The sequence below is a fragment of the Lathyrus oleraceus genome, chromosome 7, assembly GCF_024323335.1.
Source record: "Lathyrus oleraceus cultivar Zhongwan6 chromosome 7, CAAS_Psat_ZW6_1.0, whole genome shotgun sequence".
NCBI classification, from domain to species: Eukaryota; Viridiplantae; Streptophyta; class Magnoliopsida; order Fabales; family Fabaceae; genus Lathyrus; species Lathyrus oleraceus.
Genome location: NC_066585.1, coordinates 526,477,556 through 526,496,553, shown reverse-complemented (window position 1 = coordinate 526,496,553; position 18,998 = coordinate 526,477,556). Strand labels below are relative to the sequence as shown.

The window sequence follows — 18,998 nt, the reverse complement described above, 5'->3', positions numbered from 1 at the left end:
ATTTTTCAATTTTTTTTATCTAAGGTGGTCAGTAAGGGGGATGAACTACAATAGGTGTCTGAAACACGCTATAGTAGTCTATCACAATCTATTGGACCAGACGATGTAATACTCCTACACAACTATATTTTAATTTAAAAATATTTATCAAATTATTTATTATCTAATCGTTTCGTATTATTTTACAGTTTATTTGGAGGTCATATCTGGGTCTTAATCATCATGTGAACCATGACGATGCTGCAATTTGGACAACAAAGACACTAATTATCCCGTTCACTACTGTGAAAATACACCAGAGTGACCGGGTAAAACTGCAGTTCGGCATGCAACAACAGATTCCAGAACCTTCCACGTGTTTGGGGAATTGGCATCAAAAAAGAGTTGATGCCTAGTGGGATTATTCCAACTGGAGAGATTTTGCAAAAGAGATGTGCCGTTAATGGAGGAATCGACGACAACATATCTTAAACGAACCAGTCATCCATGGTGCAAGACCAACTCAACAATATATGACATGGTTTAGGTCGGTAACAACGCAATAATTTGTGTCTGAGCCGCGGTATTTGATAGATCCACGTCAACTAGCTTCGTCATCGTACACCCAACAACAAGTCCCCGTCCAACACCAATGTCAAACCACCCAAACCCAACAACCAACCTCACATCATCAACCTACCACATACACCTAACAACCAAACACTCAAGTTCGCAACCCATTCATGTCACCCACCCAACAACCAAACACCCAACGTCGCAATTCATTCATACCATCCACCCAACCACAAAACCAAGAATCAAACTCTACCCACCAACAACCATACGCTTCAACCACAACCGTTTATAACCCAGCTGATTCATATGGGTCACTTCATCGTAGCCCCCCACCAATGACAGCTCAAACATCCCATCACCAAAACACACAACCATTGTTTAACTATAGTACGCCCCAGGAACCATTGCTTCGTTTCCAAAACGATTCAATGTCCCAATTTGGGCAACTATACCGTTCATAATCCACCCAACCACATTGACATAACTACGATGACATGGGCACCGAACTCCATTACGGAAGCGTCGTTGGCCAGAGCCCCTCTGGATATTGGAAACAAATGATGACACATCTATCAAATACCGCTGGAACTTCCGCCGGACCTTCACACCGGTCATCATTCGATTAGGTCAGCACACAAAGACCCCAAACACCTCAGGTAAATCGTGGGAGACCTCGGAGACAAACTAACGCACCTGGATGTAGAATATGGGGACGTTTCGATCGGGTCGGTCCTTAAATTTTTGTCAATCCCATGTAACATTTATTATATCATAAATAAATAAAAATTACATTATTTTTTATTATTTCATAAATAAAAAAATAAAAAATAAAATTAAAATAAAATAAAATACAATGGTGTATGCGTTAGATGAATTAGCGTATACATCACATGCATTAAGTAGACGTCATATGCATTGGCGCCTCCTCATGAGACACAATGCAGACGCCATGGACATTGGCGCCTCCTCATGAGGCTTCCAATGCAAACGCCAAGGTCTAAGGCGCATTCTCTTGGTTCAAGACGGATGCGCCGGTTCATCTGATGCATCTTTTTTAAAGGTAGTTATTTTGAAAGTTTTTTTTGAAAAAATTATTATTTTGAAATTAATTTTGAAAATGGTGATTATTTAAAAAATAAAATCGATCAAAATAATAATTTTTAAAATTAATAGATAAAAACGTACTTCTTCCTAAAGATACCGGACTATGCTATTTTGCCTGAAAATAAGTTGAAGTACATCAAAACCTGAATTTGAATGTTTGTTGGTGATCTCTCTGGTTTGATTCTGAGTTTTCGGTTTGGTTACATTATCACAGTAGAAAATGGCAATCGAGGATCTGAGATGCTTCGAGTTGAACACTGGCGCTAAGATTCCTTCTGTTGGTTTAGGCACTTGGCTTGCTGCTCCTGGCGTTGTTTACGATGCTATTTCCACCGCTGTCAATGTTTCTTTCTTTCTCTCTTACCCGAACTCACTTTTCTTTCTTCCATCAAAGTTAGTTTTGGATTAACATAACTACTATGTTGTTAATGCAGGTTGGATATCGGCATATAGATTGTGCTCAAATTTATGGCAATGAAAAAGAGGTTAGGGTTTTTTATTGGGAAATCATCTTCTTTTATATTAATATATATTGGAATAATTGTTAGGTTAACTTCCCTGCAACTTGAATTATTGTTATGAATGCCTCTTTTTTTTTTGTCTCTTTCAATTTCATGATGAAAACTTAAAGCTTACTAAAAAAGTACAATAAGGTAGCCCTGTGATTGTAGGGTTGTATGTGGTGGTTAGGCTATTAGGGCGGCCTCTTGCCTTGTATGATACGGGGCGACTATCGCCAAGCGCCGGACGTCATGAGGCAAGACTTCGGGTGACCTTATTCTCATATCAGGCGACCTGTGTGTTTGTATTATCCTTCTTCATAGATTATCCTCTCTTAGGACCTAATAAAATTATACCGTACAGGCTTCAATATGTGACATTTGCTGAAATTGTTTATTTTTACTACAACAATGTTAGAGTATGAGTTTCAAGTTCATTAATTGCACTTAAGTTTCAAAAGTTATGTTGTTTAGTCTTGATCTAAAGATGAAAGATGTTCTTATTTAGAAACTAGAGTATGAGTTTTTGACTGGGTTGGGGATAGAATGTGTCTTGACATACTGTTTCTTCTTTGATTCTGCTTTGATGGTTACGAGCATTGGTGATGGTGGGATATCTGCAAAACGCTCTGGTCATCTAATGCTTAAGTTAGCAAAGAGGTATGAAGGTGAAAAGTGCGTAAGGTTAGAAACTTAATAGGCTTGGTGACTGGCTGCTACTGATACCATTAAGCAAATTGCATATATGCATATATGCATTGGAGAAGCAGAATCAACATAAACTTATTAGAGTAAACTAGTGTGCTGTTCCCTTCCCCTTTATGCAATTGAGGTCCAGAATGTCTCTCTTAGTTAAGTCAGTAGTGAGTTGCTATGGGATGATGGAAGTTGCTACTCTCAAGTGTAAGCTTGTGGTGTTTGTTTTGATTTGGGTTTAGGCCCCAATGAATTGTCGAAAAACAGCTAATCACTTCTTGTATAAGTTGAAATGAGCTTCTACATCGGAACATTTTCAAATGCTATCTCATCTTACTTCTCCATCACAACTCATAAGGACATTTTTTTTAAGTTAAGAAGCTCCTCTTTAGGTTAAAATCTAATCCAAAATGGGTTTTAATTCATCTACAAAACTACACTCAGAGAGAATTTTTCTTTGACATTACACCCCAATTGGAATTTGAAGCTTTTTTTTACTAATTTGTAGCCAAAATTCTGTGGAATAAAGCAAGAACTAAAAGTCAACAGTTTTTAGGTCCACTATAAGTGCACTTCATCAAGTATTATGTTGATTGTAGAATTTGAAAGTTTTTACAGATTTTATCGACTTTTTGCTCATACACTGTATGGTATTAACTTTTTGTAAATTTTATGTGTAGATTGGTGATGCCTTGAAAAAGTTGTTTGCTAATGGAGTAGTTAAGCGTGAAGAGTTGTGGATCACATCCAAGCTATGGTTTGTCTTTTTTATATAAACTTATCAATATTTGTTTAACTATTTTGTTGGCAAGGTTATGTATGCAATAACTCGCTATGATTGATTCCTAGAGTTTTCATTATCATTGTATCTACTAAATATATTATTGTCTAAATTCTTGAACAATTACTATTTTCAAATTGTTATTTCTTGCATATATGTTCTTAAAACATGATTACATTACATATTTTAGGTGTACGGATCACTTGCCAGAAGACGTTCCTAAGGCATTTGATAGAACCTTATGTGATTTGCAGCTCGACTACCTTGATCTCTACCTTGTGTGTAAACGAAAATGAAACTAATTTCTTCTTACATCAGATCCTATTATGTTTGTAATATTTCTATATATTCTTCTAGATTCACTGGCCAGTCAGCATGAAAAACGGACGTCTTACCAAACCTGACATACCAAGCACATGGAAAGCAATGGAAGCACTCTATGATTCGGGAAAGGCTCGAGCTATAGGAGTCAGCAATTTCTCTGTAAAGAAGCTTCAGGGTCTTTTGGATGTTGCGCGTGTTCCTCCAGCTGTTAACCAAGTGGAATTGCATCCTTCGTTGCAGCAGCCAAATTTACATGCTTTCTGTAAATCCAAAGGAGTGCATTTATCTGTGAGTGTGCAAATCCAGTTCAGAAAGTAGTTCTTCTAATTCACAATATGAAATGTCGATTTGATAACTGACTACTCATCCCAATCAATGTTCTTATTCAGGGTTATTCTCCACTAGGTAAAGGAGTTGAGAGTAATATTCTTAAAAATCCAGTTCTGCACACGACGGCCGAGAAGTTAGGGAAGACTCCGGCCCAAATAGCCCTCAGATGGGGACTACAGATGGGTCACAGTATACTTCCAAAGAGCACAAATACTGCACGGATCAAAGAAAACATCGATCTGTTTGACTGGTCTATTCCAGAAGATTTGCTAGTCAACTTCAACAAATTTGAGCAGGTACGTCATGCAATCTTACGATCATGCACTTTATATTGTTGGATTCCGAAAAGTTTTTAAATTTTTTCTGTAGCATTTGAGGGACTAAAATCAACAATTTTTTGAATGGATTAAAACCAAAATAAGTTGTACTATAGGGACCAACTAATTATTTAAGCCATCTTTCATTTCAACTTTTTCTTTTACGAATCGATGCAGGAAAGAATAGTTCCTGCAGAACAATTTGTTAGCCAGGCATCTCCTGGGTACAAAACCATTGAAGAACTTTGGGATGGTGAGTAAGAGACAAGTTCCATATGTGCATCTGCATTTCCACTTTTGAATAAGCTTATTTTTGTGATCATTTTAATAATTCACATGAATTTACCTTATTGAGGATTTGGTCAGTTGAGTAAGATTTGGAATTTAAGATTGTTCGGAATAATTTATATGAATTTATCTATTGACATAAATACTTGTGAGAATATTTCTGAGGTATGAATATAAGGATATGCACATGATATTTTTATTGGTAAATATGAAATAAATAATCTACTTATAATGCAAGGGAAAGAACTTAACAGACAATTCATATAAATATCAGTCCACCAACTAAATCAATACTAACACACATTTCCTAACACTAATTTAAACTAACTTTGATAGTATGATTTGCTCCTTGACCAATGTTTCTTGCAACCTAGCTGACTAAGAGCATCTCCAACCGTGAATCTATTTTTGGGTTTTTTGTGAGACCTATTAAGCCACGTCAGTTTGAAGCAAATTAATTACTTTTTCACTCCAATGGTGCAACTCTAATTCTGAAGAACTCAGATTGGATCTCACAATTTTATTTTATATATTAATATTTTATTCATATTAAATTTTATATTAATTAAAATAATAATTTTAGTGTTTTAAATTAAATTTGATATAAAATAAAGAAAATTTAAATTAAACTTATAATTTAAAATGATAATTAAAATTAATCTCAAATACATGATATATAATTAAAAACAATAAAAATAAATAACATCACATAATTAATCAAACTTAATTTTCATTAGCATTTATTTTGAATTTTATTATTATTTTATTTAATTAATTTTTCATTATATTATTATTTTAATCAATCAACGGTTGCTTGCCTTTAAAACGTTTGACATGCTGTCAATCTTCATCCAGCATAAAATTGAAAAATGCTGCTTTTTCATTGACAGACTGGAGTTCCAAGATGAAGAATCAATCTCCAAGATGAAGAATCAATCGTTGGAGTTGGTCTAAGGGCTCGTTTGTTTTTTAAATGATTTTTATAGTGTATCATAATTTTGTGTAAAAAAAATTTATAAGTTTTTTATTTATAAAAGTTTCAAATAAAAATTTGGTTTGAATAGCTATTTTATATATTTTATCATTTTATTGAATTTTTTTTTATATTAAAATTTTAAAAAAATATTTAATTTTAAAGCTATGTCAAATAGTTTCTCATAAAAATTATTTTGAGATACAATATAAAAAAAAAAAATCGAGAGAGAGAGATTTTAATTGCAAATATGCTTGGTTCAAAGAGGAGTAACATTTATTTTAAAATTAATTTATTTTTTTATCCATTTAATTTTATCATAAAACTCATTTATCGTTCATAATTTAATCACAAATTTATTATCTAAATATAAATATTTAATTAGAAAATATTATAAAATATTTTATAAAAACATAAAGATAATAATATATAATTTAAAAAGATTATCTAATACAAATAAATTTAAAAAAAAACATTATACAGAAAAATGTTAGGATAATTAAAAAGTGATATCAAAATTTAAAAAATAAAATATGAGGTTAACTTAAGGTAGGAGTAAGTTTTTAACAATAAGAAAAGAAAACTCCAATATAAACAAAAAAGAGAGAAATTAGATAGAAAATTTAAATTTTTAATATTTTTTAAAAATAAATTATCTTACAAAAAATTTAAAGTTAATTTCATCAATAATAACTTATAATTTAACATTCCTCCCCTCCTCTTTAAAAAAAACTCCAATTTAAAAAGAGGGAAAAATCACTATAAAAGATTTTGATCTCGTGTCCTATTCCTTCCCTTCCCTCTTAAAATATTAAACCTAACACTTTTCATTTTAAAATTTCTTTCAAAAACCTCCCATCCAAACAAACCATTAGGTTATCATAATCAAATTCTTAATCATAATATAAAAAGCTGATCAATTTAAATTAGTATTTTGACAACACTAATAAAATATATAAGATTTAAATATATGTTTGGTCTTCTTAATTACATTTTTTAGCTTTTTAGTCCGATTAAAACAAAAAAAATTATTTTTAATGAAATAGAATTGATGATTGGAGTAATTGATTAGTTAATATTGTTTTAATTAATAGTTAATAACTTTAATTAAATTTTTAAAAATTATTTAATTAAAATTTAAAAAAGTACTTTGGATTCAATATCAGCCCAGCATCCAAAACCCAAGTGGCAAAGTATATACTAGCTTTATATACATTAATACTATTTGTAGTAATTCAAGGTGGGACTAACAAAACCAACAAAGGACACTTCCTACACCTCCAACATACATAGTATCATGAAGGATAGGGAAAGTTAGGGAAAGTGTAACACTAATGAGATTATGTAAAGAATCCAACCTACATAGTTCTCATACTATCACAAAGTTAGGGCATTATGAACAAGATAAATCAGCAAAGGAAATTGAAAGGTAAAGGCTTGAGATATGATTGTGTGGATGGAACAATTATGTTAAGTTTAATAGAAGAGGATTACTATGATGATAAATTGTGGAAGAAATATACAAGATAGTATTTAAATATGACCATTTTTAAAAGCGTGCAAGGGAGACTACAGCACATAGTCTAAAATTTATCACGATTAAACCATTTTAAAATAGGATTCAATTTTTTTCTCTATAATTAAACTATAAAAATCTATACAAGACTTCCAAAAACTTAAAACACCTATATTTCTAAGTATAAAATTTTAAAGCTTAGCAATCTTATAAACATTTATCTATGAATTGGCTTTTGTTGGTTTTGTTAGTCCCAAAGTCGAAATTACTATATACTATTAATGCATATAAAGCTAATATAGACTTTCCCAATTAAATCTTGGATTCTGTCATTGAATTGAAATGGGTTTTAGGCTTAACAATATTTTTACAAAATTTTAATTAAATCATTTCTAAAATTTTAATTTAATTTAATAATTATTATTTTATTAGGTAAAGTAGTATTAATTAATTAACTATCCAAGTCATTAATTTCACTTATTGAAAATAAATTTTTTATCCTAATTATTATTGTCACATGTATAAAAGTGGAGAGATAAAAAAAAAATTTAAAATAAAATTAAGTGATCAAAAAGTTGATTTTTTTTTAAAGAGAATTAAAATTCTTTAAACATATAAATAAAATGATCAAAAATGTATTTAAACTCGTATAGAATAAAATATAATTAGTCAATAAATATTACTCATTAAGCAATGTAACCCATATCAAGTGGTATGATCGCTTTTAATTAAGGGAAATGCTCAATGTTAACTTTCACAAAATTATACAATTTAAAAATACATCTCATTCTACCATAATGAGAGCATGAAAATAAATAAATGAAACAAAAAAGGGATAGATTTTGTAAATGCATAGAAGAGAGAAAAAGAAACAAAGGAAAAAGAAAGGATAAGAAAATGATGGAGAAAGCTCTATTTATTTTCAATTATATTTCTCTTTCAACATTGGATGCTTCTGTGCATGCTGGCTGGTTGTTGAAAATAAGGTCCATACATGTTCCTGTTTGGCCAAAAGTTGCAAAATGAAAAATATTCTTTTTTTTTCTATTCTCTCAACGTCAGTTGATTATTTTCTACGGATTAAAAGAATTAAATAAAATTAAAAAATAATAATAATATTTTTACTAAAATGCTTTTATTATGTAATAAGAATAATAAAAATAATATTAATTAAAAAATAAAATTGAAAAAAATATATTAAAATTAAAATGTATTATTTATTTTAAAACACTCTTTTATTTCAAATAGATAATGCTTAAAGAGAAAATATTTATTTTACTTTATATCTTTAATGCAAATGTTAGGAGATTGGGGTAACATGCTCTCATACCGTCTCAATTCTTTTATTTGTACAAGTGAAATTACAAAACTACCTTTATTTAAATGATTAAACTATATTTTTTATTTTTTATTTATTTTTAAACTTTATCTTGATTTCTTAAGTTTTTTTGTTATTTTATTTTATTTTTAATTAATAAATTAAACACTTTAGTCGTTTTTCTAGTCATTTTGGTCTATTAAATTATACTATCTCCGTTTTTTATTATAACTCACTTTAAAAAAATATTTTGTACCACAATATATGTCATTTTTATAATACCAATGAAATATTAATGTTATTTTTCCTATTATACCCTTAAATATTTATTATTCTCTCTTCTTTCAATTATGTCAATTTGTCTTTCCAATACCATTGATGAAAAACAATTTTATAAAATTCTTCATAATTTATCTTTTTCATACCACAATTATTATATTTCTTAATACGTGTGAAAAGTCAAAAACGACTTATAATAAATAACAGAGGGAGTAATTGCTAGACACTTTAGTCTCTTAAGATACTTTGCGCTCTTCGATTACAAAATAGAGTTTGATATAAATGTTTAAAGTATTTAATATTTGTAATTTGAGGGACACAAATACTTAGTTTCGTAAGTTAAACGAACTAAAATGGAATGAATTATTTTAAAGGACTAAAGTATTTAACATTTGTGAGTCAAAGGATAAAAAAAAACTTCAACGACTCTTATATACAACTTTGGTGAATCTCTATTTCAATAAGGTTAGGGAAATGTTTATTATATTTTTAGGAGTGTGTCTCACATTTTTGAAATTTTAAAAATGTAATTTATACGTTAGAAGATACATCTTCAAACATATATAAATTCACATCAGATGTCACTTTTTTGAGATTCACTTTATTTTAGACAAAATATGATATGAAGATACATCTCTGTATATTATTTGAGTGTGTCTGAATATGCATCTTTGAAATCCTTTAAAAAATATTGGAAGCGTGTTAATTGAAGGAGGAATATTTTAGAGATGCATCTCCGAAAATCCGTTGAATCATTTCAGAACAACACCATTGTCCCAACATTGTAATTTTTTTAGGCCAATATATATTAAAATAAACTCGAGTTATATTAAAGTGAAATAAAAGTAAAAAAATCATATATTAATTAAAGTAAATCCAAAATGTCAAGATCATACATAACGTTTGTCCGAAAATACAATAATAATAATAATACATCCAAACATAAACTAATGGGTATGTCTAACCCCTTCCTTCTCCTTCGCCTGTACTGCACGATATTCCGTAACTCGATAATCATGCTCTCCACATGAGCCAACTGGGGATTATCATCCTCAAAATTTGATTGTTGTATGATCTTTAACTATAATCACGTCAGCGTAACTTTTTTCGTTATCGTGTTTGATTAAGTCGCGTTTGCTTAATTCACGACTGCTTAATTCGGAAATTAGGAACATACATCATATAATACCAATTGTGATTGTCAGTGGGTATTGTAATCGAATAGAATAGAACCCGTTTAGGGAATTAAAATTATAAGAATCTGTGATAAATCGGAAATCGATACAGTAGATTAACTTATTTATCATTTTTGCTTTTACCTTAATCATATTCGATTTAAGTTCTGAACTTTAAAGACCCTACTTTTTTCATTCGTTTGATTACAACATTCAAGAGTCCTTGTGATACGACATTTGAGTGTCGCTTCCGTTTTACTACACTTTTAAACTCGTTTTTGACCCGTGTGTCATATCTGATCAAATTGGCACCGTTGTCGGGGACTCTTGTCAATTTTAATCAACATTAGAGTCATAGGTGTTGCGTTTCACCATTCTTACGTTCTTGCCCTAGTAGTTTGAAAAAATCCTCGTACCCGAGTACATATCTGCGTGGTACCAATCTTTATACTCGTACCTTACCCTATGGATACTAAAGTATTCGTACACGTACCTGTTACCCTCAGTTCTAGTAAAAATAAATCTATTAGTTAAAAAATATCATATTATTTTAAATTTTTAACAAAATTAACGAAAAAATTTAAAGTTTTTTCTATTGAATTATGAAATAAACGAACACTTATATTAAAATGTGTAATAACTTAACTGTGATGTATTTTTTTGAAGAGATATACATATATTTTTATATGATGACATAAATTAAAATATACAAATATACATTATACGGATATGGGGATGAGTGGGTACTAAGGTACTCCTACCGACTAATTTTAATGGGCAATTACTCAGGTCCACGCCCATATCCATTTTGCGTGTTTTTACTCTACCATTATGAGTATTTTTGTGGGTACCCATTGGACATGAATACAATTGACATTCCAAATTAGAAGTTTGAAATACAATCGATTGTAAGTTTATAAAAGAAAGGAAAAGATATCTAGTTGTTGCATATCATTAAGACGTTGTCCCAATCGCTTGTGGCTCAATTTTGAACTGAGCTAATCGATCAGACAAATGTCCCAATCGATTAGATAAGTCAAAAAAATTCTAATAGTAATTTTGGCAGTTCCAAATTCATCTGACATAACTTCAAGATATTTTTGAAGGTATTTTCTTGTGAAAAACATTTTAGTGTGTGGGTGTTTGCGCTTTAGCAATGTGCTTCTACGATAAAGTCCTTATGCTTTACAATAGGTTCACTCACTACTAAATTAGGAGATTCTCCAATACTTCAATACTTGTCATATGCTTCTCTCTTTTATGGACACTTGCTTGAGTAGTTTGAGATGAGATTTTATATTACATTCCATTTGATTCTCATCATCAAATATTCAAATCCATCAGACCTTAATGATTAGGTTTGCATCTTTATTCGCTTAATTATTCATGTTTGAGTTATCATAAAACATTAGTTGTCATCATCAAAAATTAATGTCCTTGTTAAATGCATATCACCTACAAAATTAGGTTCCACAATCTTTACATTACAAGGGGGATTCAAATATTTTTTTACGGAGGAGGATAAATTGAATGTCATTCACTTTATAGAGAATTTGTATATTTAATCATTTCTTTACTATCTTTCTTCTCTTTCACATTATCACTCTCTTATCTATCCTTTCTCCGCATCTCCGCTCTTTTTCTCATCAATCTCTCTATATATCTCTTCTTACTTTTTATTTAATGTTTTTCTATTATTCTTTCCGGTCCAATTTATAAGAGACCGTTTACTTTTTAAATACATAGAATAATTAATGTATTTGGTCCATATATAAGTCATATACATTGATTATTCAATATATCTAAAAAATAAGTTATCTCTTATTTTTTAATATAAGATAAAAAATGTATATGCTAGATGTATGGTCCAAATCGACATAGAAAAAGCTTATGATATTGTTCAATGGCCTGCTCTTATCCATATTTTAACTGAACTTAGTTTCCCACGAGTTTGTACTAATTGGATCTTGGCTTGTGTAACAACTGCTTCTTAAAGATTCTTAATTAATGTGCCTACTAGGATTTTGAAAGAAAAAAAAGGATTGAGGCATGGAGACCATATCTCACCTCTTCTATTTGTGCTTATTATGGAGTATATTCATAGAGTTTTGCATGACATTTGTGTGATACCTTATTTTAACTTCCATCCAAAATGTAAGAAGCTTTAGATCACTAGTCTGAAGTTGTTTGCTAAAAAATATTTTTTTTTTACAATTTAAAAACATTTTTGTTTTAACTCATTTTATTTTAATTTTACTAATCAATTTTCAATTAATGGCATCTTAAAATTTGATTTTAACAATTAAAATTGAACTACTGTTCAATATTTAAGTAGTGTTAGTAACACATATTTAAAAATTAAATTTGATGAATAATTTAATATATATATAATTTTAATATATATATATATATATATATATATATATATATATATATATATATATATATATATATAATATATATATATATATATATATATATATATATATATATATATAATCATTTTCTAACACATATTTAAACTAATTAAATATGATTTTACTGATTGATAATTATTTTCTAACACTAATTTAAACTAATTAAATATAATTTTATCGATTAATATTTATTTTCTAACACTAATTAAAACTAACTAACTTGGATAGTATGAATTGTTTTTTGGCCTCTGACCAAGACTGTTTATGATTCTTCTTACTAGAAGACGCTTTTAGGGTCTGCTCTACCTCTCTTTCTGAGGTTCTCTTAGTCAGATGCAACTCTTATGCCTTTAGACTACTCTGCAACTCTTCAATTCTCATGGTGCTCAGATCCTTAGAATGTTCAATTGTTACAATAATATAATCAAACTGGGGAATAAGAGATCTCAATACCTTCTCAGTGATTACTTGTTCAGAAAGAGTTTATCTACAAGATTTCATCTCGTTTGTGATCAGAATCACTATGAAGATGTAATCTGGTACCTTCTCATTGTTCTTCATGTTAAGATTTTCATACTTCTTACATAGAGATTGAAACTTCGCCTTCTTCACTGATGCATCACCTCCGTAGCACCATACATGTGTGTCCCAAGAAGCCTTCGTCGTCGTCGAATCAACAATCTTCTTAAACATATTCACATCCACACACTGATGGATGTAGAACAAAGTTTTATGATCTTTCTTCCTCAACTTTCTATACATGTTCCTTTGTGCCTCAGTTGCATCCGCTGCATAACCGTCATTGACAAGATCAAGAACATCTTGAACGCCAAACAACATGTGCATATGAATCATCTACCAATTCCAGTTCTTTCCATAAAATATTGGAAGCTTCATATTTAAACTACCATTTTCACTGTTCATCGTCGTTCTTGTGCAAAACTTTACTCATATCTCACCAAACACTTGTGTTTCCCAATCCCACTGAATAAGAAAATGTGATTCTGTTACGTTCTGATTGTAAATTCAACGTGAATTCAAGAAACGAAATCAATCACACACGTCTCACCATTCACTTATGTTTCCCTCGGTGTTTCATGTGGATCCGGACTGAAGCTCTATATACCAATTATTGGTACACATGAGGAAGAAGATGAAGATGATGAGGATGAAAGAGAGAGAAAGGAGAGAGAGGAAAGTTTATAACAAACTTTAACTGAAAATCTATTATGAATATATATGCTTACAGATGAAGTTAGGTTCTACTTATATATTAATCAAAGTAAATGTAAATTCAAATGCAAGCTAAATTACATCCAAATGAAACTGAAATGAATTATAATCTAACAAAATTTTCTTTTACTTATAATATCTTAAATTATTTATTAATTTATTTAACTTTTTTTATATAATAAGTGATTAATTAATTTTAATAAAAATATAATGAATAATGAACATTCAATAATACCATATTATGTTTTAATATTATTATTGTTATTTTTTCTAGTTAAGCCTAATAGCTGAGTCCATCTTATTAAAGATGAACAAGTTGGATGTCGCAGATTCGAACCCACACCCCTACCCTACACTTGATATTCATATACAATTATCAACTATGATTTATAAACAAGGATATTCAATATCATGTCATATTTTAATATTAATTTATTTTAAAGTAAATTAAAATTTCTAAATTTATTTACTAATACTAAACCAAAACACGAAAATTTTATCCAAATAACCAACATTTTCAAATAAATTTTCAAAATAATCATGATTTCTACTTATTTTCCAAACTAATCCATTTTCAAAAAAAAAAAAAAAAGGTGTCATCGATCCAATTGATGATTACATGTATTTTATAAGAGGTGACCTCAATTAAATTGACAGTTTCATTTAAAAAATAAGAGATGTCCCACTTAGGTTTTATACACTATCGCCAATTCAATTGACGATATATTTTATAAAATGTATGTAGTTATCTATTGACGACACTTCTTACTTTTAATTTTTGTTTGTTTGAAATTAGATTAATTTGAGAAATAGGAAGAATAAGTTAGTTTGAGAAATAGATAGAAAACATGATTACTTTATAAATTTTATTGAAAATATTGGTTATTTATTTGAATAAAAAATTCCTAAAACATATATATAAATATCAAAGAATTTACATAAATACTAAACAAATATTAAAAAACAACTAGACATTCATCCGTGAGATGTATGAATATATCATATTAAATGATTATTTTATTAATTTATTATTAATAATCATTGTATAAACAAATGATTTAAAATTGAAATTATTAAATTTTATAGTATAATAGAAAAAAACTCCATTAATAATTGTAGTATAATATAAAGAAACTATTATTTTTTGGTGAAATTTAAACTAATAATAATAATTATAAGTTATAATTATGAATAATGGAAGTTAATCGAAATTAGTGAGTTAAATGATGTTTTTTTAGTGAAACTTATAACACGCAAAAAAAAGAGGTTAAAGGTAGTGCACTGTCGGTGTAAAGAAATATTACACTAACATCCAATCAAAATATTTTATATTGTCAAATTATTATAGTATTTTTAAAATAAAAGTGTGATGTGGTGGGATACAAGAGTCTCATTGGTTGACAGTGTAAAAATATGATTTTTTTTTTCAAAATAACCAAAATTTTCAAAAAAAATCGAAAATAACCAATTTTTCAAAAAAAAACCAAAATAACTAACTTTGGTAGAGGATGCGCCAGATGAATTGGCGCACCCCATACCAATAAGAGTAGGCGCCAAGAGCATTGACGCACTTGGCGCACATGCATTGGGCCTCATGAGGAGGCGCCAATGTTTGTGGTACCTGCATTGGCCCTCATGAGGAGGCGTCAATGCCTCTGGCGCCTGAGTGCATTTTCATGGTGGGTGTATGCTGCAATTCATCCGGCGCATACACCCCCTATTATTTTTTCAATTTTTTAATATTTATTTAGTTTTTTTAATTTTTTTTAATTTTTTTTAACATTTAATATTTATTATTTAATACATAAGAACTAAGAAATATTTTTTTAAACATTTTTTTTATTTTTTTTTATTTAATACATAAGAACTAAGAAATATTTATTATTTAATACATAAGAACTAAGAAATATTTTTTTAACATTTTTTTATTTTTAACATTTAATATTTATTATTTAATACATAAGAAATAATAATGAATTTTTTTTATTAAATATGCAATAATTGGTTACATTGGACAGACAAAAAACTAATGACTCGTCCGATTATAACGTCCCCCAGTTCCACATCCCGGTGCGTTAGTTTGTCTCTGATGTCTCCCACGATTTTCTTGAGGTGTTTGTGGTCTTTGGATGCTGACCTGATCGAGTGATGGTTGGTTGGAAGGTCCGGCGGAAGTTCCGACGGTATTTGACAGATGTGTCATCATTTGCTCCCAATATCCGGAGGGGCTCTGGCCAATGGCGCTTCCCTAATGGAGTTCGGTGCACATGTCATCGTAGTTAGGGCGTTGGGGTTGGGTGAATTAGGGACGGTATAGTTGCGCAAATTGGGCCATTGAGTCGTTTTGAAAACGAAGCAATAATTCCTGGGACGTACTATAGTTAAACAATGGTTGAGTGTTCATTGGTGGGGGGCTACGATGAAGTGACCCATATGAATCATTTGAGCTATAGACGGTTGTGGTTGCGGGGTTTGATTCTTGGTTTTGTGTTTGGGTGGGTGGTAAGAATGGATTGCGACGTTGGATGGTTGGTTGTTGGGTGGTTGGCATGAACGACTTGCGATGTTGGGTGTGTGGTTGTTGTGTGTATGTGATTGGTTGGTGTTGTGTGGTTGGTTGTTGGGTTTGGGTGGGTTCACATTGGTGTTGGGTGGTGAATTGTTGTGGGGCGTACGATGACGAAGCATGTTGGCGTGGATCCATTAAATACCGCGGCTCAGATACAAATTGTTAAGTTGTTACCGACCTAAACCATGCCATATATTATTGATTGGGTCTTGCACCTTGGATGACTGGTTCGTTCAAGATGTGTTGTCGTCGATTCCTCCATTGACGACACATGTCTTTTGCAAAGTCTCTCCATTCAGAATAATCCCACTGTGCATCGACCCTTTTTTGATGTCAATTCCCAAACACGTGGGAGATTCTGGAATCTGTTGTAGCATTCCGAACTGCAGTTTGACCTGACCACTTTGGTGCATTTCCACTATAGTGAATCAGATAATCGGTGTCTTCGCTGTCCAAACTGCAACATCGTCATGGTTCATATCATGATTCAGACCCAGATATGGCCTCCAAACAAACTATAAAACAAAACCAAATGGTTAAATGGAAAATAATTTGAGAAGTAATTTTAAATTAAAATATAGTTCGGTAGGACTATTACATCGTCATGTCCAATGTGGTCCAATAGATTTCAATAGACTACTTTCAGACACCTATTGTAGTTCATTCCCCTTACTGACCACCTAAGATAATAAAAAGAAGTGAAAAATATTATTTACTGTTAATTATAATAATAAGTATAATTAACTAAATGGTGAATGGTAAAGTGTTAGACTTACTTGGTTGCAAACGGGAACACGAATGGACGCTCATTTATCGGGGCGAGCGACGGCATTCTCGACCACCCCCAAGCTTGAAGCAAATAAGCACATGAAAAAAAATACATGTATTCTTTTTTGCAGTTCTACACATTGCACTATATAGATGGGCCAACACAACTGAACCCCAACTATAAGTGTTTACCTTATTAATGTTGCGTAATAAAGGTAAATACATTATATTCACAGAATTACTTGTACTTTCTGGAAACAAAAAGTTATCAAATAAAATCATAATGTAACACTGAGCTTTTATTATTTTCTCATACTCGGTTGAATCGTCGGACAGTACTATACTGACATAATATTGTTTTAGGTATTTTAAATTTATACCTTGCCCCCTTGCTTGACCGGATGTGTCTCCCTCAGTTTCGTCGAACGAAGATGCGGTACGGTGGATCGATAGTATTCCGTTGGAGAAGTGGATTAGGGCATACGACAACGGTCAGCGTTGGGGCCACATGATAACAAATCTTGTGGAATCAATGAACTCTGTCTTCAAAGGCATCCGTAACTTACCAATAACCGCTTTGGTGCAGGCTACATATTTCAGGCTAGGAGCGTTGTTTGAAACCAGACGCTCAAAATGGAGTTCAGTGTTGCAATCTGGATAGTTATTCTGTGATGCTTCAATGAAATTCATCATACATGAAGCTGCCAAAGCAAACACACAGGTGGTTACGGTATTTGACTGAACTAAAGGTTGGTTTAGTGTTGCCGAGTCCATGGATCACAATGAGGGCATGTCGATGAGACAGTACAAAGTCGAACTAGATAGAGGTTGGTGCGACTGCGGAAGGTTCCAAGCCTTTCGTACCCCCTGCTCCGATGTCATTGCGGCGTGCTCAAAGGTTCGAAGGGATCCATCCTACTTGCTATCTGAAGTTCACAAAGTCGTCAGTCTTTCAAATGTTTATAAAATTAGTTTTTCGGTAGTGGCAAAAGAGGATTATTGGCCAGAATATCAAGGGGACATCGTCTGACACAACGAAGTTATGCGAAGGAAGAAAAAGGGTCGCCCTAACAGCACTCGAATTCGAACCGAAATGGATACGACGAACAAAATGGTTAGACTATGTAGTTCATGCCGTATACTAGGTCACAATCGTAATAACTGTCCAAGTGTTGGAACAAGCACAACCAGATAAATTAAGATGTACCTCTGTTGCTATATATGAAAAACTAAATTTATTTCATAGTACCTCTGTTGCAATATATGAAAAACTAAATTTATTTCATAGTAGATGTTTGTGACAAAAATACCATTACATAAACAGTAACACAAATAATTATAACAAATACAATACAAGAACTATGCGATTACAACCATCAAAACAATTTTGAACATGTAATGCATCATCCTACGAGCGTCTTGGTTGGTCTTAATATCCATCCATTCACACAATTCTCCGTTTTGGTTGAATGTGGACACAAGCCACTGTATTATTCTAATCCGTTCACCCTCTCCAATTTCTCCCTCTAACCAACTGTACAACGTCCGATTAAGACGTTCAAACGTATCTGTGTTCCAAAGTCGAACCTGTATCGGAGCCGCAATAGCAGAAAATATTACATCAACATTTCGTTTCTGAATGTATGCAAACATTGTTGAAACAGAGTGAATTGAAATTGATGGTTGAACTAGACAACTTATGGTATTAGGAGATGAATTTGAGTGAAAATAATTGTATACAAGGCGTGTTATTTATAGAAACGGAACATCTATTGGACAAATCACGTGGGCGCCAGATGAATTGGCGCCCACATGACCATCACATGCAGGCGCCAGATGAATTGACGCCCACCAT

General features: G+C 31.1%; 1 protein-coding gene across 1 annotated transcript; it reads left to right on the top strand.

The window, feature by feature from the left end:
* The first annotated feature begins 1,751 nt into the window (after positions 1-1,751).
* LOC127101009 (aldo-keto reductase family 4 member C10) lies at positions 1,752-5,958 on the top strand. The gene is made up of 8 exons (XM_051038317.1): positions 1,752-2,002; positions 2,094-2,144; positions 3,536-3,612; positions 3,827-3,914; positions 3,994-4,248; positions 4,350-4,586; positions 4,785-4,860; positions 5,786-5,958. Exons 1-8 carry the CDS (start codon positions 1,880-1,882, stop codon positions 5,821-5,823), a joined length of 945 nt encoding a protein of 314 aa, XP_050894274.1. The 5' UTR covers positions 1,752-1,879; the 3' UTR covers positions 5,824-5,958.
* The last annotated feature ends 13,040 nt before the right edge of the window (positions 5,959-18,998 follow it).

Excerpts from the sequence above, each read along its gene's own strand:
- LOC127101009 (XM_051038317.1), top strand. The coding sequence starts at position 1,880 with ATGGCAATCGAGGATCTGAGATGCTTCGAGTTGAACACTGGCGCTAAG. Across the intron at positions 2,145-3,535 it reads TTTATGGCAATGAAAAAGAG|ATTGGTGATGCCTTGAAAAA; the intron begins GTTAGGGTTTTT and ends TTTTATGTGTAG. Across the intron at positions 4,249-4,349 it reads CCAAAGGAGTGCATTTATCT|GGTTATTCTCCACTAGGTAA; the intron begins GTGAGTGTGCAA and ends GTTCTTATTCAG.